At 23.8% G+C, this 26,275-nt stretch overlaps 12 protein-coding genes across 12 annotated transcripts; 5 read left to right on the top strand and 7 right to left on the bottom strand.

The window, feature by feature from the left end:
• Positions 1 to 52: 52 nt before the first annotated feature.
• DICPUDRAFT_83938 (uncharacterized protein) lies at positions 53 to 1,687 on the bottom strand (the record flags this gene model as incomplete). Its single annotated transcript, XM_003293333.1, has 4 exons — positions 53 to 76; positions 147 to 605; positions 643 to 946; positions 1,019 to 1,687. Coding segments are annotated over 4 exons (1,456 nt in total), but the record flags the coding sequence as incomplete, so codon positions are not given.
• A 2,103-nt stretch (positions 1,688 to 3,790) lies between these two features.
• Positions 3,791 to 4,575, top strand: DICPUDRAFT_158224 (GTP cyclohydrolase I; the record flags this gene model as incomplete). Its single annotated transcript, XM_003293338.1, has 2 exons — positions 3,791 to 4,108; positions 4,201 to 4,575. The coding sequence occupies 2 exons, from the start codon at positions 3,791 to 3,793 to the stop codon at positions 4,573 to 4,575; spliced, it is 693 nt and encodes a 230-aa protein (XP_003293386.1).
• A 384-nt stretch (positions 4,576 to 4,959) lies between these two features.
• On the bottom strand, positions 4,960 to 6,798 carry DICPUDRAFT_83936 (uncharacterized protein; the record flags this gene model as incomplete). The annotated part of the gene is made up of 2 exons (XM_003293332.1): positions 4,960 to 5,586; positions 5,656 to 6,798. 2 exons carry the CDS (start codon positions 6,796 to 6,798, stop codon positions 4,960 to 4,962), a joined length of 1,770 nt encoding a protein of 589 aa, XP_003293380.1.
• A 438-nt stretch (positions 6,799 to 7,236) lies between these two features.
• Positions 7,237 to 9,368, bottom strand: DICPUDRAFT_50928 (hydroxymethylglutaryl-CoA synthase). The gene is made up of 2 exons (XM_003293331.1): positions 8,078 to 9,368; positions 7,237 to 7,992 (listed from the first exon to the last, which is right to left on the bottom strand). The coding sequence occupies exons 1-2, from the start codon at positions 8,864 to 8,866 to the stop codon at positions 7,315 to 7,317; spliced, it is 1,467 nt and encodes a 488-aa protein (XP_003293379.1). The 5' UTR covers positions 8,867 to 9,368; the 3' UTR covers positions 7,237 to 7,314.
• A 1,588-nt stretch (positions 9,369 to 10,956) lies between these two features.
• DICPUDRAFT_90215 (uncharacterized protein) lies at positions 10,957 to 11,484 on the bottom strand (the record flags this gene model as incomplete). The annotated part of the gene is made up of 4 exons (XM_003293330.1): positions 10,957 to 11,047; positions 11,138 to 11,262; positions 11,334 to 11,374; positions 11,457 to 11,484. The coding sequence occupies 4 exons, from the start codon at positions 11,482 to 11,484 to the stop codon at positions 10,957 to 10,959; spliced, it is 285 nt and encodes a 94-aa protein (XP_003293378.1).
• A 332-nt stretch (positions 11,485 to 11,816) lies between these two features.
• On the top strand, positions 11,817 to 12,897 carry DICPUDRAFT_58449 (uncharacterized protein). Its single transcript, XM_003293337.1, has 4 exons — positions 11,817 to 11,955; positions 12,117 to 12,200; positions 12,378 to 12,640; positions 12,728 to 12,897. Exons 1-4 carry the CDS (start codon positions 11,890 to 11,892, stop codon positions 12,792 to 12,794), a joined length of 480 nt encoding a protein of 159 aa, XP_003293385.1. The 5' UTR covers positions 11,817 to 11,889; the 3' UTR covers positions 12,795 to 12,897.
• Positions 12,898 to 13,023: 126 nt separating this feature from the next.
• DICPUDRAFT_41918 (uncharacterized protein) lies at positions 13,024 to 13,521 on the bottom strand (the record flags this gene model as incomplete). The annotated part of the gene is made up of 1 exon (XM_003293329.1): positions 13,024 to 13,521. The coding sequence occupies one exon, from the start codon at positions 13,519 to 13,521 to the stop codon at positions 13,024 to 13,026; it is 498 nt and encodes a 165-aa protein (XP_003293377.1).
• Positions 13,522 to 15,363: 1,842 nt separating this feature from the next.
• Positions 15,364 to 17,901, top strand: DICPUDRAFT_158218 (uncharacterized protein; the record flags this gene model as incomplete). The annotated part of the gene is made up of 4 exons (XM_003293336.1): positions 15,364 to 16,017; positions 16,087 to 16,257; positions 16,333 to 16,752; positions 16,828 to 17,901. 4 exons carry the CDS (start codon positions 15,364 to 15,366, stop codon positions 17,899 to 17,901), a joined length of 2,319 nt encoding a protein of 772 aa, XP_003293384.1.
• A 149-nt stretch (positions 17,902 to 18,050) lies between these two features.
• DICPUDRAFT_58447 (uncharacterized protein) lies at positions 18,051 to 18,578 on the bottom strand. Its single transcript, XM_003293328.1, has 2 exons — positions 18,452 to 18,578; positions 18,051 to 18,372 (listed from the first exon to the last, which is right to left on the bottom strand). The coding sequence occupies exons 1-2, from the start codon at positions 18,543 to 18,545 to the stop codon at positions 18,257 to 18,259; spliced, it is 210 nt and encodes a 69-aa protein (XP_003293376.1). The 5' UTR covers positions 18,546 to 18,578; the 3' UTR covers positions 18,051 to 18,256.
• Positions 18,579 to 19,245: 667 nt separating this feature from the next.
• DICPUDRAFT_158216 (uncharacterized protein) lies at positions 19,246 to 22,993 on the top strand (the record flags this gene model as incomplete). The annotated part of the gene is made up of 3 exons (XM_003293335.1): positions 19,246 to 19,887; positions 20,009 to 20,474; positions 20,550 to 22,993. 3 exons carry the CDS (start codon positions 19,246 to 19,248, stop codon positions 22,991 to 22,993), a joined length of 3,552 nt encoding a protein of 1,183 aa, XP_003293383.1.
• A 368-nt stretch (positions 22,994 to 23,361) lies between these two features.
• Positions 23,362 to 24,604, bottom strand: DICPUDRAFT_83930 (WD-40 repeat-containing protein; the record flags this gene model as incomplete). The annotated part of the gene is made up of 4 exons (XM_003293327.1): positions 23,362 to 23,785; positions 23,859 to 24,088; positions 24,164 to 24,327; positions 24,427 to 24,604. The coding sequence occupies 4 exons, from the start codon at positions 24,602 to 24,604 to the stop codon at positions 23,362 to 23,364; spliced, it is 996 nt and encodes a 331-aa protein (XP_003293375.1).
• Positions 24,605 to 25,171: 567 nt separating this feature from the next.
• Positions 25,172 to 26,079, top strand: DICPUDRAFT_158214 (uncharacterized protein; the record flags this gene model as incomplete). Its single annotated transcript, XM_003293334.1, has 4 exons — positions 25,172 to 25,361; positions 25,438 to 25,493; positions 25,626 to 25,704; positions 26,042 to 26,079. 4 exons carry the CDS (start codon positions 25,172 to 25,174, stop codon positions 26,077 to 26,079), a joined length of 363 nt encoding a protein of 120 aa, XP_003293382.1.
• Positions 26,080 to 26,275: the final 196 nt, after the last annotated feature.

The following is a 26,275-nucleotide window of genomic DNA, read 5'->3' as shown; positions in this document are numbered from 1 at the left end:
TCGATCTTTATGTCTTTATAATCTTTAAAGAATATTTTCATAAAATATATACTATAAATAATTCTTAATAACATATCTAAATAAAAACAAATAATAAAAAAATTAATACCCAATATTAATATTATTTAAAATAAAATAATACCTACTTAGACAATTTGCTAAAATAATACCAATATTTTGGAATAATTTACATAAAAGTAATGTAAATAATAAATAAATGACACCAATTACAACCAAAACTAAATTTACAATTTTTAATTGACTTTCTTTTGCAACACTGTGAACAAAAGCTTCTGATACCCCATTAACTGCTAAAAATCCAACGTATAAGCAATAAAATCCCAATAATACACCTGCATTTGAATCTTTAAATTTGTTTTTATATAATAAATTTAATAATAAATCTGAAAACCCTGGACCAAAACATGTGAAAACCAATGCTACCAATATTAAAAATTTCATCATTACAATTAAAACACCTGCACCTACTTTATAATTATTATTGCTATTACTGCTACCATTATTATTATTATTATTATTATTATTATTATTATTATTATTATTAGAGTTGAATAATTTTGGGAACATTAAAAAACAGGTTTCTTCTATTGGCAAAAATAAAAAATCTAACTATTAATGAACCTAAATTTGAGACTACTGCGAAAATAGCTTGACCTTGGTTAGTTTCTGAAAAATATAAAACAAATTTTTCACCCTCAGTTAATAATATTTTATAGATTGATTGCCAAGTATAAATGACTGATAATTTAATTAAACCTCTATCTATAGTTGTAAAACTTGGAAACAATTGATTAACTGATGTAAATATTTTTAAATTTGAATTTCCGCTATTCTTTGAAACATTGAATAAAAAGTAACCAAAATAACCAAAAACTAAAACCAATGAATATAAAATTTGTGAATAACCAAATCCTTTTAATCCCAACTAAAATTTGAAGAAATAATATTAGAATAGCTTATAAAATATAACATCGATGTTAATTTATTAAATATTTACCTTTAATATAACTATGAAATAATAAGTTGAAAGTGTTTTAAAAAATAAGGCAAAACCTTCGACAGAAGTTCTAATTTTGAATAATAATAAATTCTGTGCTAAAATATACATTGGTTCGCTGAGTAACTCCAAGATTGCACTAATTGTAAATAATCTTAACCCATAATGATAATTTGGTATCATTAATGTTTCTTTATTGCTGGTGTACAAGAAAAAGTTTTCAAAAACAATTGATAAAAGAATACCGATTGGTAAAATGGCCCATGATAAATTTATAACTGATTTTAAGTTTTCTTTGCTCTCTTGAATATTTGTACGACTACATGCTCTTCTTATTGATTCACGTGATAAAAATAATATAATAGATGATAATAATTGATATTGAATTGCTGATACTCCCAATATACTATCATCAACTCCAACAATTACGAGTGTATTTAAAATGAATGTAAATACTCTTGAAATAATTTGTAAACCAATTAAATAAATTGCACCTATAAAACCACTCTGTAAAACATTTGATTGTTGTTGAGTTTTATTATTACTATCGTTAGTGGTAAGTTTTATATCATTATCATTATTATTATTATTATTATTATTACTGTTATTATTGTTATTATCTATTTCTTGTTTTATTCTTTTTTTTAATTTATTGTTTTCATCAATCATTTTTTAATAAAAATAAAAAAATTTGAAAAATTTAAAAAAAATTTAAAAAAAAAAAAAAAAAAAAAAAAAAAAAGAATTCAAATCTCACATAATTTACACAATGAATTAATTTTTTAAAGATGAAAATATCAAATAATGTCATATAATAATGCTAACAAATTTCAAAACTATAGAAATAATAAAAAAAAATGAAAAATAATAATTTTTAAAAAAATTAAATAAAAAAAATTATTTAATAATTTAAAAAAAATATAATTATTAATATTGTTTAGTATTTTTTTTAAAAATTAATTTTTTTTTTATTTTTTTAAATAAAAAAAATTTTTAATTAAAAAAAAAAAAAAAAGGAGAAACTAAGAAAATAAGAAAAAAAAAAAGAAAAAAAGAAATTCTCAAAGAAATAAAACAAAGGTTCTCTTTAATTTATTTAATCAGAACCAGTAAAAACAAATACAAGGTGGAAAAATATAAAAAAAATATCGGCATTTTTTTACAAAAAAAAAAAAAATATTCAAACGAAAAATCATATTTTTTGAAAGAGTCATCAGTGAAGATTCTTTTAAAAAAATCAATCGAAATTTATTTTTGCTCTTTGTTTATCATGTTTCTTAATAAATTATCACAATGAAAATAAGATAAAGAGTAATAATAAATTAAAAAAATATTTAATTATATGTATAATAAAATTATAAATTTATTTTTAATTTCGGTATGAGTCAACAAATACCGCACCCAATAGGATCCTATTGATTTGATTTTTAGATTATTGATATTCAAAATTAAAAAAAATTTAAAAAAAAAAAAAAAATTAAAAAAATTAAATATTTTTACGGCAATCTTAAGGAAAATTGGGAATTTTTAGAAACCCAAACTAAAAGTAGGTAAGATTAGGAGTTTAACAAATAATTTATACGTTTTAGTGTATTTTTTTATCAAATAATTAAATTTATTTGTTTTATTTGATTGCACCTTAGCTTTTTTAAAAACTATTGTGCTATAATACACCAATTCGAGAATGAATATCTTGGGAAACTATTCAGTTTCTCAGCACAATGCTCAGAATGCATTCCAATCCCAAAAAAAAAAAAAAAAAAAAATTTTTAAAAAAGAAAAAACTTGTTCTAAAGATTTTTAATTTTATTTTTTTTATATTTTAATAAAATTTTTTGTTTTTTTTTTTTTTTTTTTTTTTTTTATAAATTTTTAAATTTTTTTATTTTTTTTATTTAAAATTCAAAATAATTTTTTTTTCATTTTCAATAATAACAATAAAATTTAAATTCTGTTAGTTTAATAATAACTTTCATAATTCAATACATTTTTTTTTTTTTTTACCAATACACTCATAATTTTTAAATTAATTTTTATATTTGTAAAATTAATTTATACCATATTTAAAACAACAAAAAGTAATAATACCCATTAGTGGCGCTACAAAAAATTAATTTAAAAGGTTGGTACTTTTTTTTTTTTTTTTTTTCTTTCTTTCTTTTTTTATTTTTATAATAAAAACAATAAAAATAATAAAAATAATACACTATTAATTTGTTGTCATAATATTATATATTTATAAATTTATTTTATTTGATTATATTACTTCACCAAATGATAACTTACATATAAACATACAAGTACAAATTCACACACACACAAATATACTAGCCCACAGATTTTCACCCCCTTTCTTTTTTTTATTATTTTTTTAACAACTGCTGTATAATAATACCCCCATTAATATTTCTTGAAAAATTCGGTCATCATGTAATAATTTCAAAAAAGATTAAAACAGTTTATTTTTTTTATTTTTTATCAACCACGTATCATAACAACATAAACAATCCCCCATTAACAATCTAACGAGATATAATAATTCTTTAAAAAAATTCAATCATCATTTATTATTAGTAATAATTTCAAAAAAGTTTAGAACAGTTTTTTTTTTTTTTTTTTAATTTTTTTATTTTTTTATTTTTTTTTTATATAAATGAAAAAATTTTATAAAATGAAAAAAAAGTTTAAATATTAACAAATTAAAATTTTTAATTTTATTAAAGTCTTTATTTTTTCACAAACAATATATATATATATAAATAAATAAATAAAATGGATAAAAATTTACAAGTTTACCAAGAAAACCACATCGATAATGATGATGAAGAAATCTATGAAAACAGAAAGGGAAAAGCCATCATTGACACCACAAAGAAAAGAGAACCATTAATGCAAAACCAACTCGTTTTAGAAAATATGCAAGGTTCAGTCAAAAATCTTTTAGAATGTTTAGGTGAAGATACATCAAGAGAAGGTCTCTTAAAAACTCCATTAAGAATGTCAAAAGCTTTATTATTTTTCACTCACGGTTATGAACAATCAGTAGATGAAGTTGTCGGTGAAGCTATTTTTAACGAAAATCATCACGAAGTAAGTAACTTTATTAGCTATAATAATAATAAAAACAAATAATCAAAATCAAATCAAATATTAATATTTTATATTTTATTATTTTCAATTAGATGGTTGTTGTTAGAGATATTGATATTTTTTCACTCTGTGAACATCACATGGTACCATTCCATGGTAAATGTCACATTGGTTATATTCCAGATCAAAAAGTTTTAGGTTTAAGTAAATTAGCAAGAATTGCTGAAATTTTCGCCAGAAGACTTCAAGTACAAGAAAGATTAACTAGACAAATCGCACAAGCTATTCAAACTGCTCTTAATCCAATGGGTGTTGCCGTCGTCATTGAAGCTTCACATATGTGTATGGTTATGAGAGGTGTTCAAAAACCAGGTGCCTCTACAGTCACATCATCAGTTTGTGGTATTTTTGAAAAAGATTCACGTACAAGAGCTGAATTCTTTAGTTTAATCAAAACCTCAAAATAATTTATTCAAACAATCAATATTTATATTAATCCAAATTCAATACTAACAAGCGCATCGCATGTATATATTAAATATATATATTTCAAAAATTGGTAAAAAAAAAATATGAAAAAAAAATATGAAAAAAAAATATAAAATCAAAAATAATAAAAAAAAAAGTAAAAAAAAATAATTTTTTAAAAAACAACTAAAAAAACAAAGTTTATAGTTATTAAAATAATTTTGAGATATACAACTTTTTTTTGTAAATGTTTATATATTTTCTTTTTTTATTTTTTTATTACATTATGATATTAGAGCTAGATGGCGATTGGATATAAAGATCAATATATTGATTTATTTATTTAATTATTTATTTTATATATTTGGTTGATGTTATAAATTTTAAAATAATTCTTCTTCATCCTTTTGTTCTCTTTTCAATTTATTTTTATTCTTGTTGATATTTTGTTTAATTTGTTTATTTGATAAAGTTTCACCTGCTGTTGGGGCTAATTTATTTTTCTCTTGATTTAAATATTCATTTTTAACTTTTTTTTGATTTTTTCTTTCATCTTCCATTAAGAGGAAGAGATCTTTTTCATCAAAAAGTTCTTCCAATCTCTTTTTTCTAACGATTTCGCTAACTTTGACAGAGATTGCAGCCATGTCTGGTTCCTCGCCTCTTTCTTCACAACGATCAATCTCTTCTCTTTCTAATTGTTCTCTTAATCTTTTTTCTGATTCGGTTTCATCTTTTTGCATTTTCTTAAGATAGTTATCTCTATCTTTGACATTGAGTGGATGATAGAAACGACTTGCTATTTTACCACCTTTCTTACCATAGTTGGCTTGGGGTTTGGCAATACCAGTTAATTGAGATTCTAATGCTTCGAAAAACTCTGTTGCAACAGAATCATCGATAACTTCTTTAAATGTTAATGTAGCTTCAACTGTATGTCTTTTAAGTAAAAAGTTTTTAACTTGATTAATTTTAGTTTGTTTATCATTTTCTGAAATTGTTGAGGAAAACTAATATAATAACAATAATAATGAATTAGTAATTAATTATTTTATAGTTTAGTATTATGGTTTACTTACTAAAACATTCTTTGTTTGTTTTGTGGCAGAGTCTAATTTCTTTTGGTTCTCTTCTAAAAATTTCTTTTCTGTGATTTTAATGAAATCTTCCATTCTCATTAATCTTGCGATAACTGAACCAACTGGAGTATATTGAAGGAAAATATCGAGTTTTCTAATGTATGCAATTCTGTAGGCTTCTGGACCAGTCATTTCACCAATTTTAGTACCATCGACATCTTGAACAGAGATCTTGGAAGGAATATCTAAAACATCATCATTGTAAAGAACATCTTCGTTGGTAAGATATAATAATTTGAAAAATTTGAATGTTATGAGAGCTAAATCATCATTTTCAGAGAGAATTGGGTGCTTAAAGTGTTTTAAACGTCTATCACCTTTTTCACGGATCTGAGCGGCAAGGTCTGTTCTCTTTTTTTCTACATCATTGATATATTGGAAACCTGATTTAAGGAGTCTTTTCTTTCTTTGCTCGGCCATAAAAATTTCTTTTTCTCTTTTTAATTTTGCTTGATGTTTTAATTTTCTAATTTCAGCCTCATTATAGAAACCTCTTTCCCAATCTTCTTTATCGAAATCATCTTTTTCTGAACTTTCCCATTCGACTGGTGGCTTGATGTTTTCAAGCTCTTCAAAATCCTCAATGTCTTCAAAGTCTTCATCATCTTCATCATCCTCTTCATATCTTCTGCTTTTCTTGCTGTTGTACTTGTTTTTGCTTTTGGTTTGAACACCATAATCCTCATAGTCATTATAGTCATCTTCATCTTCTTCATAGTTTCTTAACTTTGTTCTTCTAGAGCCTGGTAATGGTGGGAATGAATGGAGCTTGCCCTCAACATAGTCTACTTGTGGGGCATCCTTATTTGAGTCGATAGCATTACGGAATACTTCAACTGGTGCAACTCTTTTGCTCTTTTTTTGATTAATGAGACGTTTGGACTTTGAGAGCTTTTCTTTACCATTTGAATAAAAATCATCCAATTCTTCGTGATATCTTTCAGTTTCCTTTTTACTTTCTTTTTCAAACTCCTTTTCTATTCCTTTGGTTGATGTAAAATTTAATTTACCACAATTTAAAAATAATAATAAACTTTTATTACTATTTGAATTTTTTAATAACTTGTTGGTTAATGATAGCATTTTTTTTTAAATATATATATAAATACAGCTATATGTGAAATTATAATACAAAAAAATATAAAAAAAATAAAAAAAAATAAAAATTAAAAAAAAATGATTATGAAAAATGAATTTGAAAAAAAAAAATAAAAAATAAAAAAAAATTGATTATGAAAATTAAAAAATAATTAAAAAAACAAATATATAAATTTATGTTCAAAACAATGATAATATTACAATAGAAAAAAAATATTAAATGAAAAAAAAAAAATTTTAAAAAAAATTAATTGTGAAAAAAAAATTAATTTCAAAAATTAAAAAAAATAATTTAAATTAAAGAAAAAATTAATAAAAAAAAAAAATGGGAATTGATTGTTTCAAATAAAATGACATTGCATTTTTGTTTTTTTGATGATTATTAGAATGAAAAAATAATATATAAATATTTATTTTTATTTTGGATTTTTTTTTTTTCTGGTTAATTGTGGATTATATAAAATTAATTTAAAAAAAAAAATTAATGGAGCGGTGGTGTGTTTATTTTTTTAATAAACTTAAAACAGTTTTGGCAGTTCTGAAAGTTAAACCTTTAACCATCATTTGATTATTTTTGTTGATCATCATTGGTGATCTTCTTTGAAAAAAACTTGATGGTGATGGTGATGAGGTAGCAAAGGTACGATCATATTTTCTTTTACCAGCTTCGTCGACATGTGAGAGATAGAATGAACCTGGGAACATATTTTGAACTTGATCTGATGGGACATAATCTTTGAGATTGTGTCTAGTTTCACGAAGACTAAGTTTATCGGTGAATTCTTGTGGGGAAACACGAACACGATTAGCAAGACGATTCTTGAGGTCAACCTTTTCGACGATGTGATTGATTGGTTTTTCAACTTTGAATGAGAAAGCACTGGCAGCAAGACCTGAGCCATATGAGAAAGTTAAAACTCTTTTACCTAATAAATCGTTTGATTTTTCGTCGACTAATGATAAGAGACCAGCATAGGTTGAACCGCAATAGGTGTTACCTAATTGTTTAGCTAAGTTTGTAGTTGGTGCAACTTTACTTTGATAATCAGTTTTAGTAAGAGCAGTTAAAGCTTTTTCAAGATCGGTATTGAAATAGGTTTCTTCTGGTTGGAACTGTTTGTATTGTTCTAAAGTTTGGAATTTGGCGTCATTTTTATTATTTAAGAAATCGTTATATAACTAAATTGAAAAAAATAAATAAAAAAGGTATACATTAATATTGAGTTCTAAATTTTTTTATATCTGTATAAAACTGGTTACTTACCATTCTACCAAATGATTTTTGGACTAATTTGTTGTATGGTGAATGGAAAAGAGCATAATCTACTTGATCAAGAGTGAATTTTTGACCATATTTCTTTTCGAAAGTTTTAGCATAACGATTGTAACAGTTATCGATTGCTCTAAAGTAGCAAGAGATGGAAAGTTTACCATCGACTCTTGGGTATTCAGAATCCATATCTGGTTTGTAGAAATCATATACATTTTCCATATGAACACCACGAAGACCACTTTCGAAAACGATTGGAGCATCTGGACCAATGAGCATAGCAATAACACCAGCACCACCAGTTGGACGAGCTGGACCTTTTTCGTATACAGCGATATCACCAGCAACTACAATAGCATTACGACCATCCCAATATGAGGATTCCATCCATTGGAGAGCGTTATGGAGGGCAGATGTACCACCATAACAAGCATTGATGGTATCAATACCATCAATTGAAGTGTTACCGTGTTTGGCAAAGAGATCCATAAGAACGGTTTTGACAGATTTTGATTTATCGATGACAGTTTCAGTTCCGACTTCGAGACGACCAATGGATTGTGGATCAACATTGAACTTTTCCATGAGGTTATTGACAGCATTTAATGATAAAGAATAGATATCTTCTCTATCACCACAGAAAGCCATGTTGGTTTGGCCGAGACCAAGAGTGTATTTGCCAGCGGAAACACCATCAAACTTTTCGAGATCTTCTTGGGCGACATAGGTACTTGGGAAGTAAACTTCAATAGCATGAATACCAATATTTTGTGGTTTTGACATTTTGTTTTGATATATGTTGTTGAATATGTAGTTGTTGTTTTAAAATACAAATAATTGATAAATTAAATTTTTAAACAAAAAATTGGAAATTTTTTTTTAAAAATATGAAGTGTGTTAAGAATAAAAAAAATAAAAAAAAAGGGTTGAAAATATTTTTTAAAATAAAAATTATTCAGGTCGATTAAAATTTAACAATGAACAAGAATAAAACAAGTTTTAAAAAATAAAGATAAAATTTATAATGTCGATATATTATTTTACAAAGAACAGTATAAATTTAATAGATGATTAAAAAAAAAATATAAAAATTTATATAAAAATATTTATAAAAATTTGTGTGTGTTTGTTTGTTTGTTTAAAAAATTTATAATAGAAATAACTAGAAAAGAGTAACAAGAATTATAGTAATAAAATATCTTTTTTAAAAAAAATACTCGAACTATAATATAAATTAGATACCTTTGAATTAAATTATTTCAAATTATTATTATTTGTATTTGATTAGTGTGTGTTGTTGTACAAAGACAAAAGAAAAAAAAAATGAATGAAAAAAGATGGGGTTTAAATATTTTTTTTTTTTTTCACAATTGGATTGATAAAATAAAAAAAATTAAAAAAAATAAAATAAATTAAAATAAATAAAAAAAAAAAAAAATAGAAAAAAAAAAAAAAATCTTAGGTATGCATGAATTGTTATTTTTTATTGCTATTATCATTAAAAACCAAACCCTATGCACAATTTTCTATTTTTTTGAAAAATTTTTTTTTTTGATATTTTCATTATATGAACATCTCACCAGGTGATAGTTTTAGTTCGTTTTTTCGCAAATGTGTGGGTGTAAGGTCTGCAAATATATAAAAAAAATTATAAAAAATTGAAAAAAATTAAAAATAATTTTGATTGCCCAAAGATTTTTTTATTTTTTTTTAAAAAAAAGTTGATTGGGAAAATGGCTTTATTTTTATTTTTATATTTATTTTTAATTTTATTAATTTTATTAATTTATTTTTTTTTATTTTTTTTTATTGGGCATTGATATGATATCAAAACCCAAAAAAAAAAAAAAAAAGATTAAAAAAAAGAAAAAAATAAAAATAATACAGGTTTTTTTAAAAAAATAAAGAAAAAAACCAAATATACACAGGGATTTTTCATTAAAAAGGGCGGTTGTTTGGGTAATGCAGATGACAGATGTTAAAAAAAAAAAAAAAAAAAAAAAAAAAAAATTGGTGTTGTATATTTGTATTTTAATGAAAAAAATTTATTTATCTATTTATATATTTATTGGTATATATTTATTGGTAATTTGAATGGCCAGTATGCCCTTTTATTATTAGATTTATAAAAAATTAAAAAAAAATTAAAAAAATAAATAAAAATAGAAAAAAAAAAAAAAAGTTTAAAATAAAATATAAAAATAAATTTTTTTTTTTTTGCTTGTTCCTAAAGCATGTATATTGATATGTTGTGTAATAACTTAAATTTAAAAAGTTTTATTTCCAAAAAAAAATAAAACAAAATAAAATAAAACAAAATAAAATACAAAAAATAAAATACAAAAAATAAAATACAAAAAATAAAAAAAGGTCATCAATAATTTTATTGGATGGGAGTATTGGAATATTTTATTGGATAAAAGAAGAATGGTAGAGCTTGCTTTCTGCACTATACAGTCTGGGAGTCAGAGAGATTAAAATTTAAAAAGTGTGGGTATAATTTAATAGATATCTTTTTTTTTTTTTTTTTTTTTTTTTGTTTTTTAAAAATAACTTGGTGTGAAGTGTGGGTAATTAAAGCAGACATTGTTGTTCTTAAAGATATAAATATTTTGTCTTAAGACAATATTGTTAAAGTTTTATTTATTTTTTTTGTTTTTGAATATGTAGTGTGAGATAATTATTGTAGTGTGTTTATATTTACAAATAAAGTTTTCTTTTTTTTTTTTATTATTTTTTTTTATTACAGATTCTTGTTTAGATCTTCCAAGAAAATAGCTGTTCTAATTTTCATTTCTTTTTTTTTTTTTTTTTTTTTTCCTTTATATTATTATATTATTATATTATTATATTATTATTATATTATTATATTATTAATGAACAATAGGTTTCAAAGGTTCTGCTATAGTTTCTTTTAAATTTAAATTTCTATCCAATTCTTCATCAACTTCACCTATAACAGCACTATATTTATTTGTTGTTTTAATATAAAAAAAAGGTTATATAAGTATATATACATTGAGTTTATTAATAAATAATCTATTCTTCTCTTACACATCATCCCCTTTTATAAGATGTACACCTAAAGGAATAACTTCAATACCCTCATCTGAAAAAACTCTTTCCTCGCACTTTTCTAAAATTACATTAGTTGTTTGGTCGGTTCCTCTTAAAATTCCCTAAATAAATATAACGAGTTAGTATGACTATTAAATATAAAATAATATCATCCATATATATCAATACAAACTATAATATTTCTACCATCAGCTGTTAAAACGAGTACTTTTTCTAAGAATAATAATAAAAAAAAACCGTTAGTTTAAATTGCTGTTTTAAAATAGCCAAATAATAATAAAAAAAAAGTAATTACTCTTTAAAAATGGTTCTAATAAAGCCATGTTTTATGTATATGATTTATATATATATGTATGGTATGATATGGTATAGTATCGATATGTGCGAATGTGTGGGTGGTCGATGTGGAGGTGTTGTATTCTGGAAACACTTCAGGATTTTGTTGTTTGGGTATTCGAATTTTGATTTTGCTTTTACACACACAATAAAATGAAAAAAATTAAAAAAAAAAAAAATTTAATTAAAAAATTTTTTTTTAAATTTTTTTTTTTTTTTATTTTTAAAAATTTTTCAAAACAAACCAAAACTTTTTTTTTTTTTTTTTTATTTTTTTTTATTTTTTTTTTTTAATTTTTATTTTAAATTAGATTTAAGTGTTTATTTAATTTTATATTTATATTAAAGTAATATAGTTAAATACTACACAAATACAGGTATACATATAAATAATGGCAGGAATATCATCAGCTAGATTATCAGAGGAGCGTAAAAATTGGAGAAAAGATCATCCATATGTATGTGTTGATTATAAAACGATTGTTTAAATAAGCTTTTTAAAAAATTATATTTTATCAAAAGAAATTTTATATTTCACTTACCAAATTAAATTATCATTAATTATAATGCAAAGAAAACCAAATGGGAACTAATAATAGAAATTAATTCATTAATTTAGGGTTTTTATGCAAGACCAACAACTAATACAGATGGTTCACTAAATCTTTTTGTTTGGAGTTGTGGTATCCCAGGTAAAAAAGATGTATGTATTATATTAACAAAAAGAAAAGGAGATATTAATGTTAATTAACTGTTAAAGTTAATTTTTCAAAATCGATCAATCACCAAGCAATCAATTTTTAAAATATAAAGGAAAGAAACATTGTTTATTAACTTATATCATCATCATCATCATAATAATAATAATAACAATAATTAGACTATTTGGGAAAATGGTGTATACCCACTTACAATGGAATTTACAGAGGATTATCCAAGTAAACCACCAAAATGTAGATTCCCAAAAGACTTTTTCCATCCAAATGTTTACCCATCTGGTACTGTTTGTTTGAGTATTTTAAATGAGGAGTCCGATTGGAAGCCTTCAATTACAATTAAAACAGTTTTATTAGGTATTCAAGATTTATTAGATAACCCAAATCCAAAGAGTCCAGCTCAACAACTCCCAATTCATTTATTTTTGTAAGATAATTAAAATAGTGGTCATATTATATAATTGGATAAGCTATTAACCATTGTTCTTTTTATTGTGGATATTTAAATATACAGGCAAGATAAAGATGAATATGTTAAAAAGGTTCGTCAACAAGCAAAAAGTTACCCATTGGCCGAATAAAAAAAATTTAAAAATCAAATATATAATGTAAACTTAGTAATGATCCCAATCGAATTTAAGATTTTAATAACAATAAAAAAATACTATTATAAATGTTAATAATAAAAAGTAATAAATAAATTTATTTGGAATCCTACATATAATTATTTTATTTATTTTTTTTAAAAAAAAAAATTTATCTTATTTATTTCTTTTTTTTTTTTTCATCCATAATAAATATATTTTTTATTTAAATAATTGAAGCAGCTTCATTTAAATTGTTATTTGTTCTTTGTAAAACTTGAATGGCACGTTCTCTTGGGAAACCCATTGATACTAATGTTTCAATATTATCCTCAGATGGTTGAACGACTTGTGGTTGGACTACTGGTGGTTGGTTCATTTGAGTGATGTTGTGATTGATTTGTTGTTGGAAAGCAGCCATTGGGTTGTCGTTCATATATAGATTGTGGCCTCTTCTTTGTTGTCTTTCCAAATATTGACGATATGAGGTGTTTGGTGGTTGTGATTGTAATAATGGTAAAAAGATACGTTTGGAAATAGCACGTACTTTTCTTGGGAAATTTAATGATGATAATCCTAATACAGATGATGATGCGATCATACCTGATGCAACACCAATTAAGTTGGATGTAAAGTTTTGTGGGAATCCAAACATGGTTTGAATTGCAAAGAAATAAGTAATTGATTTATCGGTTAATGGTACCTTGAATAATTTAAACCACATAGTTGGAGGTATATCTTTATAATATAAAACTAAACATGAAAAAATGAATGAAAATCTAGAATTTAAAATTTAAATTTTAAATTTTAAAAAAAAAAAAGTTAATATACAAATAGTTTGATACCACTATTTTTTATTATCAATGTTACATACGGTGAAAATCTGAAAGCTTTGCCAGCTAAAACATTGGCTGATAATTGTAATAAACCTGAGACACCAGTTGATGATAAATAAAACAATGCATATTTCGATGTTCCTAACATTCTTTCAAATATTCTAAATGAATAAATGAAAATCAAACCAAATACCATCTCTGGAACTGAATTATATAAAAATTGTGAAACTAAAAAACCTGTTACTCCACTAAGAGACAAAGCCTTATCTCCCGGTACCTTTTTAAATACAACATATCCAAAACTTAAATTAATCGCAATTGATCCTAATAATAAAAATTTTGTAAAAGGGGCATTATCTAAAAAATATTGGTTTTATAGATTAGTATCTCTAAAGGATTTAAAAATCACAATATAGTTACAATACTTACATAAACCTGATGGAGTTGAATGCATTTTATATTTGTTTTAATAATAATGATGATCGGTATATATGTAGGTTTTGATTAATTAATTTATTTATTTACAAATCTGTGTTTGGTTAATTAAAATATACATATAATACAATGAGTTTTAAATTGGTAAAGATCGTATTTTTTTAAAATATTATTTTTAAAATGGAGTGTATCTTTATTTATTGTTTTTAAAAGGTGTGGTGTAATAAAAATAATGAAAAAAAATAAATTAAAAAAAATAAAAAAAAATTAAAAAAAAAATAAAAAAAAAAAATTATAAAAATTAAAAATTGTAAAAAAAAAATATAAAAATTAATTTCATAAATTATAAAAATAAACTAAAAAGAAAATACTTATTATTTTTAATATAAAGAGGATTTGAATGTTATATTCAGCTTAAAACTTTATATTCCTTTTAAAATACCAAAAATAAGAATCTCTATTATTATTACCATTTGTTTTTTAAATCAATTTTTTTAATCTCATATTTGAATAAATAAATAAATAATTTCTTCTTTTTTTTTTTTAAATAAAAAGGAGTGTATATTATAGATTGAATGAGAAAAAAAAAACCTAAATTATTATTTGTATATAAATGTTTGATTATTGTTTGTTGGTGATGTTAATAATATTATATGAAGTGGTATCAAATAAGAACAAAACACATACCAAAACAAAACAAAAAACATTAAAAAATTCCGATGACTTAATGTATCATTAAGAATCATCTTCATTTATTTTTTAAAAAAAAAAATAAAAAAAAAAATATAAAAATATAAAACACTGTTTAAAAAACAATTTTTAAAAATGAATTATTATTACTGAACACTGTTTTGTTTAATAATTCCAATAATTCAAATTAAAAAAAATTATAATTTATATTGGAATAGTTTTCAAAATATTATTATTTTTTCTTTTTTTTTTTTTTTAAATTTTCAATTTTTTAAATTTTTAAATTAAAGTTGAATTAGTAATTTATATTTTTTTAAAATTAATAATTCATGAAATCATTTTATTTAATAGAAAACTAAGTCCAGTTTTAACAATTTTAATATAAACAACAAATAAAATAAGATAAAAAAAGAGTTATTATAATAATTTTTAAAATTTTTTTTTTTAAATATAAATATTTTTTTTTAAATATTTCATTTTTTTTTATAATTTTTTAATTTTTTTTTTATTTTTTAAATATTTTTTTAAATTGTAATTTCATTTATTTATAACATTTTGGTTTTATTCTTTTTTTATACCCTTTTTTTATAAATTAAATATAAATAATGGAAAGTAAAGTAATTGTGATTCATCACGGATCACATTCTTTAAGAATTGGTTTAGCCTCCGATCCTGTACCAAAAACAATTCCAAATTATATTGCAAGAAGAAGAAAATCAACCAAACCAAATAATAAACCGACAACCAATAATAATGTGGATACAACAACTAAAGAACCAGTAAATGGTTCTTCACAAGTAGAAGTAAAAGATCAAGTTATGAATGAAACTATTGAACAACCAACAACAACTACAACTACTACAGAGATTAAAAATGATGAACCAATGAAAATTGATATACCTGTAAATATTGAACAACAACCAAAACAAGAAGATGTAAAAATGGAAATTCCAAACTCTGCACTAATAAATAATAATCAAGAACAACAAATCGAACCAGTTGAAAATATTAATATTAATATATCCGATAAACTAATTTCAACCATTCAGCAATCAACTAAAGAAACATCCAAATTATTACCACCAGCAGACTATATCAAAATTAATCAAAAAACAACCTTATATAATGAAAATAATTCTACCTCATGCGAGATTATTCCAGAAACAAAAAAAAAGAAAAAGAAACAAAACTTAGCAAATGCAACATATCAACCACCACAACTAGACTATAATGAAATTGATTACTGTATTGGTGAAGATGTAAGTTTTATAAAAGACTTTAAATAATTAAAGTATATAACTCATATACTAATTTATCTTTATTAATAGGCTATTAAGGTTTCAAGAAATAAAAAAGAGTGGATTGCTTACCAACCAATTATTTTATCTACTTTTAATACCGGTATTTATAACTCATCACAATCAATGTTTGATGATATTACCCAAATGTGGAAATATGCAATTCAAAGATATTTAAATATACCATCCACTGATTTAAGTGTAAGATATCATTAAAACAAACATTAATACCATTCATACTATTAATACTAATTCATTTGTTTTTTATATATACAGAGCTATGGATGTGTTTATGTTGCACAAGATAATATTGATAAAAAAAATATAAAAACCATTGTATCACTTTTATTTAGAGAATTACAATTTACAAGTGTTTTATTATTCCAAGAATCAGTATGTTCAACATTTGGTATGTCAGTATCAACTCAAACATGTGTTATTGATATTGGTCATCAGAAAATATCAATCTGTTGTATTGATGAGGGTTATTTAATCCCAAACACACGTGTCACATTAAAATATGGTGGTGAACAACTAACCAAACTTTTAGAATACTTTTTGGCAATAGATCAATCCAATAGGGTACATAAATATTATTTCCCTTTTAAATCAAGCGAAGCTGAACCAATTGACTTTTCTCCATTTTATTTAAATGTCTTTGAATCAATCAAAAATGAAAATTTAGATTATTTATTTGTAAGTTATACTATTTCTTAATAAAATGAAATTACTAGTATAAATATTCACCAATATCTTTAATATTTTAATTAGAATGACCCACAAAAACAAAAAGTTGGTAGTTTTAAAGTTCAAGCATTAAAGCAACCAAATCAAATTAACATCTATCATTTTAATGCTGATGAAGTTTATCATTTTGTTGCAATGTCATTATTTTATCCAGAAATTTTAAGTAAATTTGGTGGTGGCTCAACCTCATTAATTACAAATTCAAAACTAGGTTTAGTCAAAGGTGATACTAGTGGTCAATATTCATTCAACTATTATTTATCCCTATTTGATACTGAGGATATTTTTGCAACCGCTCCAATTGTTAACCCATCCACAATGACCAGTACTGCAAGTGCCCCTGCAACATTTGCCTCTACTGCAACCCCAACTACCTCTACAACTGTTATTAACAATACAAACACCCCAACTATACCAACTGCTCAAATCAATGATATCAATAGTAGCTCCTCCAATATTAGCACCAATCCAAATAGTAAAGTACCATCAACATCATCCTCAACAGCAGTATCACCCACTAAAAAATCAAAAAATAATTTATCTATTACCGATGAGGATGGCAAAGAAATTGATATACCATTAGATACAGCAATCAATAAGAGTATTTCACAATTAGAAAGGAGTGAAATAAATAAAAAAAAATATTTATCAAATATATTGTTGGTAGGTGGGGGTGCATTAATACCAGGTTTACCAGATGCTATTAAAGCACGTGTATTCAAACAGCAAATGGATCAACAACAAGCCCAGTTCCAGCAACAATTGCAACAAGCCCAACAACAACAACAACAAATTTTACAACAACACCAAGCTCAACAAAATTTATTACAACAACAACAGCAACAGTCAGGCCAACCACCCCAACAATTACCTCAACCACAACTACCTCCATTACCACAACCCCCTACTAATGTAGAAAACTATATTGGTTTTGCTGTAGGTGGCGGTCTAAGACAAGATGTCGATTTAAAAAATACAAGTTGGAGAGGTGGTGCTATTTTAGGTTGTTTAGAAAGTACAAAAGAAATTTGGATCACCAAAACTGAATGGAAATTTGGATTTAATCAAAACTTGGTATTAAGTAAATTACCATTCTAAAAAAAACTATAAATAAAAATAAAAAATTAAAAACAAAAAAATTCCTGTGTTTGTATTTAAATGATAATCTATAAACTAAAAATATATAACGCTTTATCCAAAATAAAACTGATTGGTCAAAGTTTTAGAAACGATAGAGTTATTTTTTTAAATCTTTTTTTTTTTTATTTTTTTTTTTAACATAATCCAAAAGCTTTGATTATGATTTATATTTTAATTTAGTTTGAGTTTGAATTGTGTTGTTTGTTGTTTCATTGTTGTTTGGAAAAAAAAAGTTCTGTATACATAAAATTTGGTTTATATTTGATTATCTGTTTTTGATTTGATTTTTTTTTTTTATATATGTTATAATAATTTAGACACCACCAACAAGAATATTGTTGATTGGGATGTGAATAAGTTTAACAAAGAAACCAATGAAACCCATAATGGCAAAACCGATTAAAGTGGCAAGAGCAATTTTTTGGAATTCTAATTTAAAATGAAAAATATATAAATTAATATGACTTTTTTTCATATGAATTTTTTTTTAAAAACATTGTTTACATACCTTGAGCATCTGGTTTAGTACATTTTTTGAATAAACGGACAGAGTTTTTGGCAAAGTCTTTTAATGGGGCGGCTGTTTCTTCTAAAATATCCATGATGTTTTATTTAATATAGTTATATAAATAAATAATATAAAAATTGATGATAAAAAAAAAATTAAAAATTTCAATTTTTAAAAAAAAAAATTAAAAAAAAATGAAAAAAAAAAAAATAAAAAAAATTAAAAAAACATTTTTTCTATGATGTGTTTTTTAAATTTTGTTGACCCCTTTGACCAATTTTTTTTATATGTACAATTAGTAGTTTTATTTATATTTTCATTTTCTTTTTTTAAAATTAAAAAAATTTGTTCAAACTTTTTGAAACTATTTTTAGGTATTCCATTTTATCTTTTTTTTAAATATAATAATTTAAAAAAGAAAATAAAAATAAATAAAATAATAAATAAAATAAAAATACCTAAATTATAAACAGATAAAATAAATATGGATATTTGATTTATAATTGAACTATTTGATTAAAAAAAGAAAAATATGAATGGAAATATTAATTCTGTAATTAATTATTTATTTTTAAAAAAAAAAAAAATAATTTGATTTTTTTGATTTAATTTTTTTTTTTTTTTAATTTTTTTTACTCGGTTAAAAAAATTTGTTTCGTTTTTTTTTAAAATAATAATTATTTTTTTTATTTAGTGATATCAAAACTTTTTATTATAATTTTTTATTTATTTATTTGTTTTTATTATTGTTTTTTTTTAAAAGATAATAATTATTTAAATAATAATAATAAATTATGGATATAAGTAAAGATACGAAAAAAGTACATAGAGTTAGTAAAGCTGGTGCTAAAGCAAATAAAAAGAAAGCAGCAAAATTAAAGAGATTAGAACAAAATGAGGCATTAAAAGGAAGAAATCCAAAGGCTTTCATTGCCAATACATCATATGCATCATTAAAGCAACAACGTCGTGTTTTAGATAAAGAACAAAAGAGAATCAATTTACCAGTTATTGATAGATCAGGTACAGCAATTGAAACCCCACCATATGTTATTGCCGTTGTTGGTCCACCTCAATGCGGTAAAACTACTTTAATTAGATCATTAATCAAAAACTATACTAGACATTCAATTAACGAAGTTAAAGGTCCAATCACAATTGTAGCAGGTAAAAAACGTCGTCTTACTTTTATCGAGTGCAATAACGACTTAAACTCAATGATAGATACAGCAAAAGTTGCAGATTTAGTTTTACTTCTTATCGATGCATCATATGGTTTTGAAATGGAAACTTTCGAATTTTTAAACATTCTCAAAACTCATGGTTTCCCAAAAGTTATTGGTGTATTAACCCATTTAGATGGTTTCAAAAATAATAAAAAATTAAAAAAGACCAAAAAGAAGTTTAAGGATAGATTTTGGACTGAAATTTACGAAGTAAGTAACAGGTTATTTATTTCAAGGTTTTTTTTGGAAAAAACGACGAGTTTTTCTTTTTTCATTTTTTTTTCATAAAATATTAAATATTAATTTTTTTTTATTATTAATTATAATTTAGGGTGCAAAATTATTTTACTTATCAGGTGTAATTCACGGCAAATATCCAAAAGTTGAAATTCATAATTTAGCAAGATTTATTTCAGTTGCCAATTTTGTACCATTAACTTGGAGAAATACACATCCATATGTATATGTTGATAGATTTGAAGATACAACTGACCCAGAAGTTTTAAGAAATAATAAAAAAGCCGATAGAAATATTTGTCTTTATGGTTATGTTCGTGGTACCTATTTGAAACCACATATGAAAGTTCATATCCCAGGTAGTGGTGATTATATTATGAAATCAATTACATCAATGCCAGATCCATGTCCTTTACCACAAGAAAGAAAAAAAACTCTTAATGAAAAAGAACGTCTTATTTATGCTCCAATGTGCGATATTGGTAACTCTATTATTTTCGATAAAGATGCTGTATATATTAATATTCCAGATAACAAATTAGCTTTTTCAAAAGAAGTTGGTAAGTAGATTAATATTAATATCAATGGTTAAAATTCTTTATGATATTAACTAAAAATTATTTTATTTTTTTTAGATGAAAGTGACGAGGAAGGTGAAGGTGAAAGTATGGTAAAGAAACTTCAAAATACTCAATTCTCAATTGATGAAAAAATGAAAAATTCAGAATTTTCTTTATTCTCAAGTAAACCAACAACTATTAAAGCAAATAATACATATACTCAAATTGAAGAGATTAGTGATAGAGAATATTATGACGAACCAGATATGCCAACAAACGGTACTCAAAAGGTTGAAGTTAAAGAAGATATCAATGGTAGAGTTAGAAGAAAGGTTAAATTTGTTGATTTAAAGAAAAATCCAACTGAATACAATAGTGATGACGAAGGTGATGAAGATGATAGCGATGCTGAAGAAGAAGAAGATGAAGAAGAAGAGGAGGAATCAAGAAATGAAATTGCATTTGATGATGAAGACGATTTACAAAGTGATGAAGAATATTACGATCCACAAAATAAAGGTGGAAATGATGAAGATGAGGATGATGAAGAGGACGAAGATGAAGAAGAAGACGAAGAAGAAGATGATGATGACGAAGAAGAAGATGAAGAAGAAGAAGAGTATGACGAAGAAACTGGTGAAAGTGCAAAATGGAAAGAAAAAATGAAACCAAACTTTACAATTTCAAATAATCCAGTTAATTTAACAAAACTAATTTATGGTGATGATTTATCAAATGTAAACAATAAGAATAGTAAAAAAGGAAACGACCAAGATGATGACGATTTCTTTACAGTTAGAAAAGGTGGTTTTAGTTCATTAAAATTAAGTTCAGATAAAGGTTCAGCTAAAGATGCTTTAGATTCAGCTAAATATATACATTCAACACACGATCTTAAGAGTGAAGAAATTAAAGAATTACTCAAAAAGAAATTTGTTTCAAAAGGTGAATTAGAATCAGTTGGTGCAGTTGGTAAAAACGATTCAGGTGATGGTGAAGATCAAGTATTATTTGGTGATTTTGAAGATTTAGAAACTGGTAAAGTTTATGAAGCAGGCTCAACTCAACCAAAAGATAGTGATGAAGAAGATTCAGATGACGAAGATAAAGAAAAAGGTTCAGATGATGATGAAGAAAGCAGCGATGTTGAAAAAGAAAGAGAAAAGAATAAATCAAAGAAACAAAAACAAATTGAAAAGATTAATGCTAAGTTTGAAGAGGGTGAAAAAGATTATGAGGGTGAATTAAATGCAGAGGCCAGACGTCAAAGAGAAATTAATGAAAAAGAATTCGAACAAGATGATCAATTTTATCGTACTAAATATGAAGGTTTCCCAATTGGTGTTTATGTTAGAGTCGAGTTTGAAAAAATCCCATGCGAGTTCTCTGAATATTTTGACCCAAGATACCCAGTAGTAGTAGGTGGTCTTTTAAGTAATGAAGAAAATCTTGGTATGATTAACGTCAACATCAAGAAACATCGTTGGCACAAAAAGATTTTGAAATCAAACGATCCACTTATTGTCAGTGTCGGTTGGCGTCGTTTCCAAACCATGGTATTATACTCCACCAAAGATATTAATGGCCGTAATCGTATGCTTAAATATACCCCAGAGCATATGCATTGTCACGCCAGTTTTTATGGTCCACTTACACCTCCAGGTACTGCCTTTGCTGCTTTCACCAATTCAAATAATAATCAAGCTAGCTTCCGTGTTAGTGCCACTGGTACAGTTTTAGATTTAGATAGTTCAATCGATGTTGTAAAGAAATTGAAATTAATTGGTCATCCAGATAAGATTTTAAAGAAAACATGTTTTGTAAATGGTATGTTTACCAGTCGTCTTGAAGTTGCCAAATTTGTTGGTGCTACTATTCGTACTGTATCTGGTATTCGTGGTACCATTAAGAAACCACTTTCTCATCCAGAAGGTGCATTCCGTGCAACATTCGAAGATAAATTAATTCCATCAGATATTGTATTCCTTCGTACTTGGTACACTGTCACCCCAACTAAATATTATAATCCAGTTACCTCACTCCTCCAAGAAAAGAAGACCAGCTGGCAAGGTATGAAGACTGTTGGTCAATTACGTTACGAAAACAACTTAAGTGCTCCAGTTAAAAAAGACTCATCCTATGAAGGCCTTAAAGTTGAAAGAGAACAAAAATCATTTAAACAACTTAAAATCCCAACCAAACTTCAATCACAACTCCCATTCGAAGCCAAACCAAAACAAAGAGTTATCAAAAATCAAGATGATATCCTTCTTTCAAGTCGTGTTAATATTGTAGAACCCCACGAACAACAAGTTGCAGACCTCATGAAACGTTTACAAACCATTAAAGATAAAAAGATTGAAAAAGAACAACAAAGAAGAGAGAGTCGTGCTGTTGAAACTAAGAAGAAACAAGATAAATTGGATGTAGAAAGAGAAAAGAGACAAAAACAAGAAAAGAAGAGAAAATCAAAATTAGAAGCTTTAGGTAAAATTAAAAAGAAATCAAAAATGGGTTAAATAGATTTTAAAATATTTAATTTAAATAAATAAATAAACAAAAAAAAATTAAAAAAAAAAAAAAAAAAGTTAATTTTAGATTTATAAAAACTATAATTAATTATAGTTTTTAAAATACAATATTTTTTTTATTTGACAAATAGTACATTTTATTAAAAGTTTATTTTATTTAAACTAGTTTTAGCAGGTTAGTGATTGTTTATGATAAAGATTCTTATTATTATTATTATAAATTATTTATTATTATTATTATTATTAATTATTTATTATTATTATTGTTTATGGAGAAAAATTAATTTTTTTTTTTTAAATATTAAATTAAAAAAATCGTATTAAATTGTATATTATATTATTATTATTATTTGTTATTAATCATATGATTTCCAAATCTTTACACTTTTATCTTTATCTAATGCACCTGATGCGATAATATTTTCTGTTGGATGACAAGCAACAGTTAAAACTACATCTGTATGCCCTTCTAGTTTTTGAACGATTTCTTTTGTTTGTAAATTATAAATATAAATAAGATGATCTTCTGAACCTGTAACAATCCATTTGCCACTTGTAACTGAAAATGATGAGAATATACAATACTTTTCATTTTTATGACCAGTATAAGTTTTTAAACATTTTTTATTGCTATTGTAAGCCCAGAGTCTTAATGTATTATCCAATGTACCAGTTAAAACAAATTTACCATTTGGTGAAAATTTAACAAATGAAACTTGAGGACTTTCATCTGCTGAAATTGTATTCAATAATTGGCCTGTTGATGTATCCCAAATTCTCCTATAAAATTATAAATATTACAATTAATATTATATATTATAATATGCTGTTGGTGATAGTATTGATAACTTACACTGTACCATCATAACTACCTGAAACTATTAAAGTACCATCTCTATTAAAATGAACACCTGTTACTGGATCAGAGTGTGCTGGCAAAGTTTTTGTGCATTCACCTGTTTTGACATCCCAAATTTTAACATTTTCATCGAATGAACCACTTACAATTAAATTTGATTGAGGGTTAAATGAAACCCCAAAAACATATTGAGTATGACCTTTTAAAATTGCTATTGGTTTTGGCTAAATAAAAAAATAAAATATGTTAATAATTATTGGTTTTAAAAAACAATTTTATAAATATCTATTATATCCTACAGATTCAATATCCCAAATTCTAATAGTTTTATCATCTGATGCTGAGCAAATAAATTTTGAATCGTGTGACCATGCAATATCTGAAATACCTTCTTTATGACCTTCTAATGTTTTTTCAAATATACCATCATATGCTCCCCAAATTTTAATTGTACTATCAGCAGCTAAATAATATTAAATAATTAAAAATATATAAGTATAAGATTACTATTTTACTATTGTTACTGATGATAGTTTTGGTTAATAATAAATGGTAAACTTACATGCACTAGCTAACCATTTACCATCAGGTGAAAATTTAACGGATGAAATTGCTTTTTGATGTCCTTTTAATGTGTATTTTAGTATATAATTTGGTCTCTTTTGTTCATCTGATACTGGTTGTTGTGTTTGTTGTTGTTGAGGCGTATCCGTATATCTCTCTTGACCATTACCATTCATTTCTGCTGTTCCAGTCTCCATCGATTATTTTATATTTGTGATTGTGCTATGAATAAATAAATATTTAAAGTGGGTGTATATTGTATTGATATTTTATTTAAAAAAAAAAATATAAAAAAAAAAAAAATTTTTAAAAAAATAATTAAAAAACAAAAAAAAATATAATTTTTTAAAAAATTTATATATTTATTTTAAAAGGACAAATTTAGTTGCGATAAATATTTTTGCTCGACAATACAAAAATTATTACTATTGTGCTAAAAGGATTTAGTGTTTTATTAAATAATAATAAAAAAAAAAAAAAAAAAAGAACAGAAAAAAATGTTAAAATTAAAAAAAAAAAAATTAAAAAAAAATAAAAAAAAATTAAAAAATTAAAATCAGTTTTTTTTCGTTTTTTTTTTTTTAATTATTAATTTTTTTTATTTTTTTTTTTCTAACTATAAATCCGAAAATATTTTTAAATAACCAACTTTAAAATTTCATCATTTATATAACTAGTTTAGAAACTTTATATCAGTATCATACAAACCCCAATACTTTAATATAGGAGCCTTAATAATTAAAATGGGATCAGACTTACCAAGCGATATTCAACAAGATATTAATAATTTTGAAAATGTTTTAGATAAATTAGAATCACAATTAGAATCATTTTTTAAAGTGCCACTTAAAGAACATCAACAATCATTATCACCAATCGAATCTGCCAAATTAAATATTACCATTGCATATGCTTTAAATTCTTTATTTTTTAGTAAGTGTCTTTTGATATTTTAATTTTATTTTAAAAAACATCATCCCTTTTACTTACAAAACATTTCTTTTTATAGTGTATTTACAAACCCAAGGTGTTTCACCACATGATCATCAAGTTAAAACAGAATTAGTAACTATTTATTAAACTTTTTTTTTAAATTTTTTTTTTTGGCCTTTTTCCCCAAAAAACCAATATTCCCAAAAAAAAAAAAAAAAAAAAAAAAAAAAAAAAAAAAAAAAAAAAAAAAAAAAAAAAATATAGGATAGAATCAAACCATATGTTCAAAAACTTAAAACCCTTTCAAATAATAATAACAATAATAATACAAATGATGAAACAGGTAATTTTATTAAAAAAAAAAAAATATTTATAATAATGGTCCAAAATTTTATAATAATACTAATTTTTTTTGAAATTTTTATTTTTTTTATTTTTTTATTTTTTTTTTCAATATTTAATGATTATGTGTAGAAAACAAAGTAAAAATCGATAGTGAAGCAACCAAAAGAATAATTTCAAATACATTAGCATCAAATAAAAGTAAGTACCAATTTATCGTTTATATTTGATTTACCAAATTGTAAAAATAAAATTCCCACATTTTCATTTTTTCAAATAATATCCAAATTTTTTTCAAATCAAAAAAATATTAATTTTCAATTTTTTTTTTTTTTTAGTAATAGATAACCAATCAACTAAAAAGAGAAAGAAGTAAATAGTTATTTTAGATGAAATACATTGATTGAATCACGCTGTATATAATTAAAACTGTCAAAATAAAAATAAAAATAAAATATTTAAAAAAAAAAAAAAAAAAAAAAATCTTTACACATCATTATTTTTTATTTTTTTATTATATCCAAAAAAAAAAAAAATAAAAAAATAAAAATAAATAAAAAAACTAAAATAAT

Source organism: Dictyostelium purpureum (genome assembly GCF_000190715.1).
Source record: "Dictyostelium purpureum unplaced genomic scaffold DICPUscaffold_420, whole genome shotgun sequence".
Lineage (NCBI taxonomy): Eukaryota > Evosea > Eumycetozoa > Dictyosteliales > Dictyosteliaceae > Dictyostelium > Dictyostelium purpureum.
This window is presented reverse-complemented; position numbering and strand designations above follow the sequence as displayed.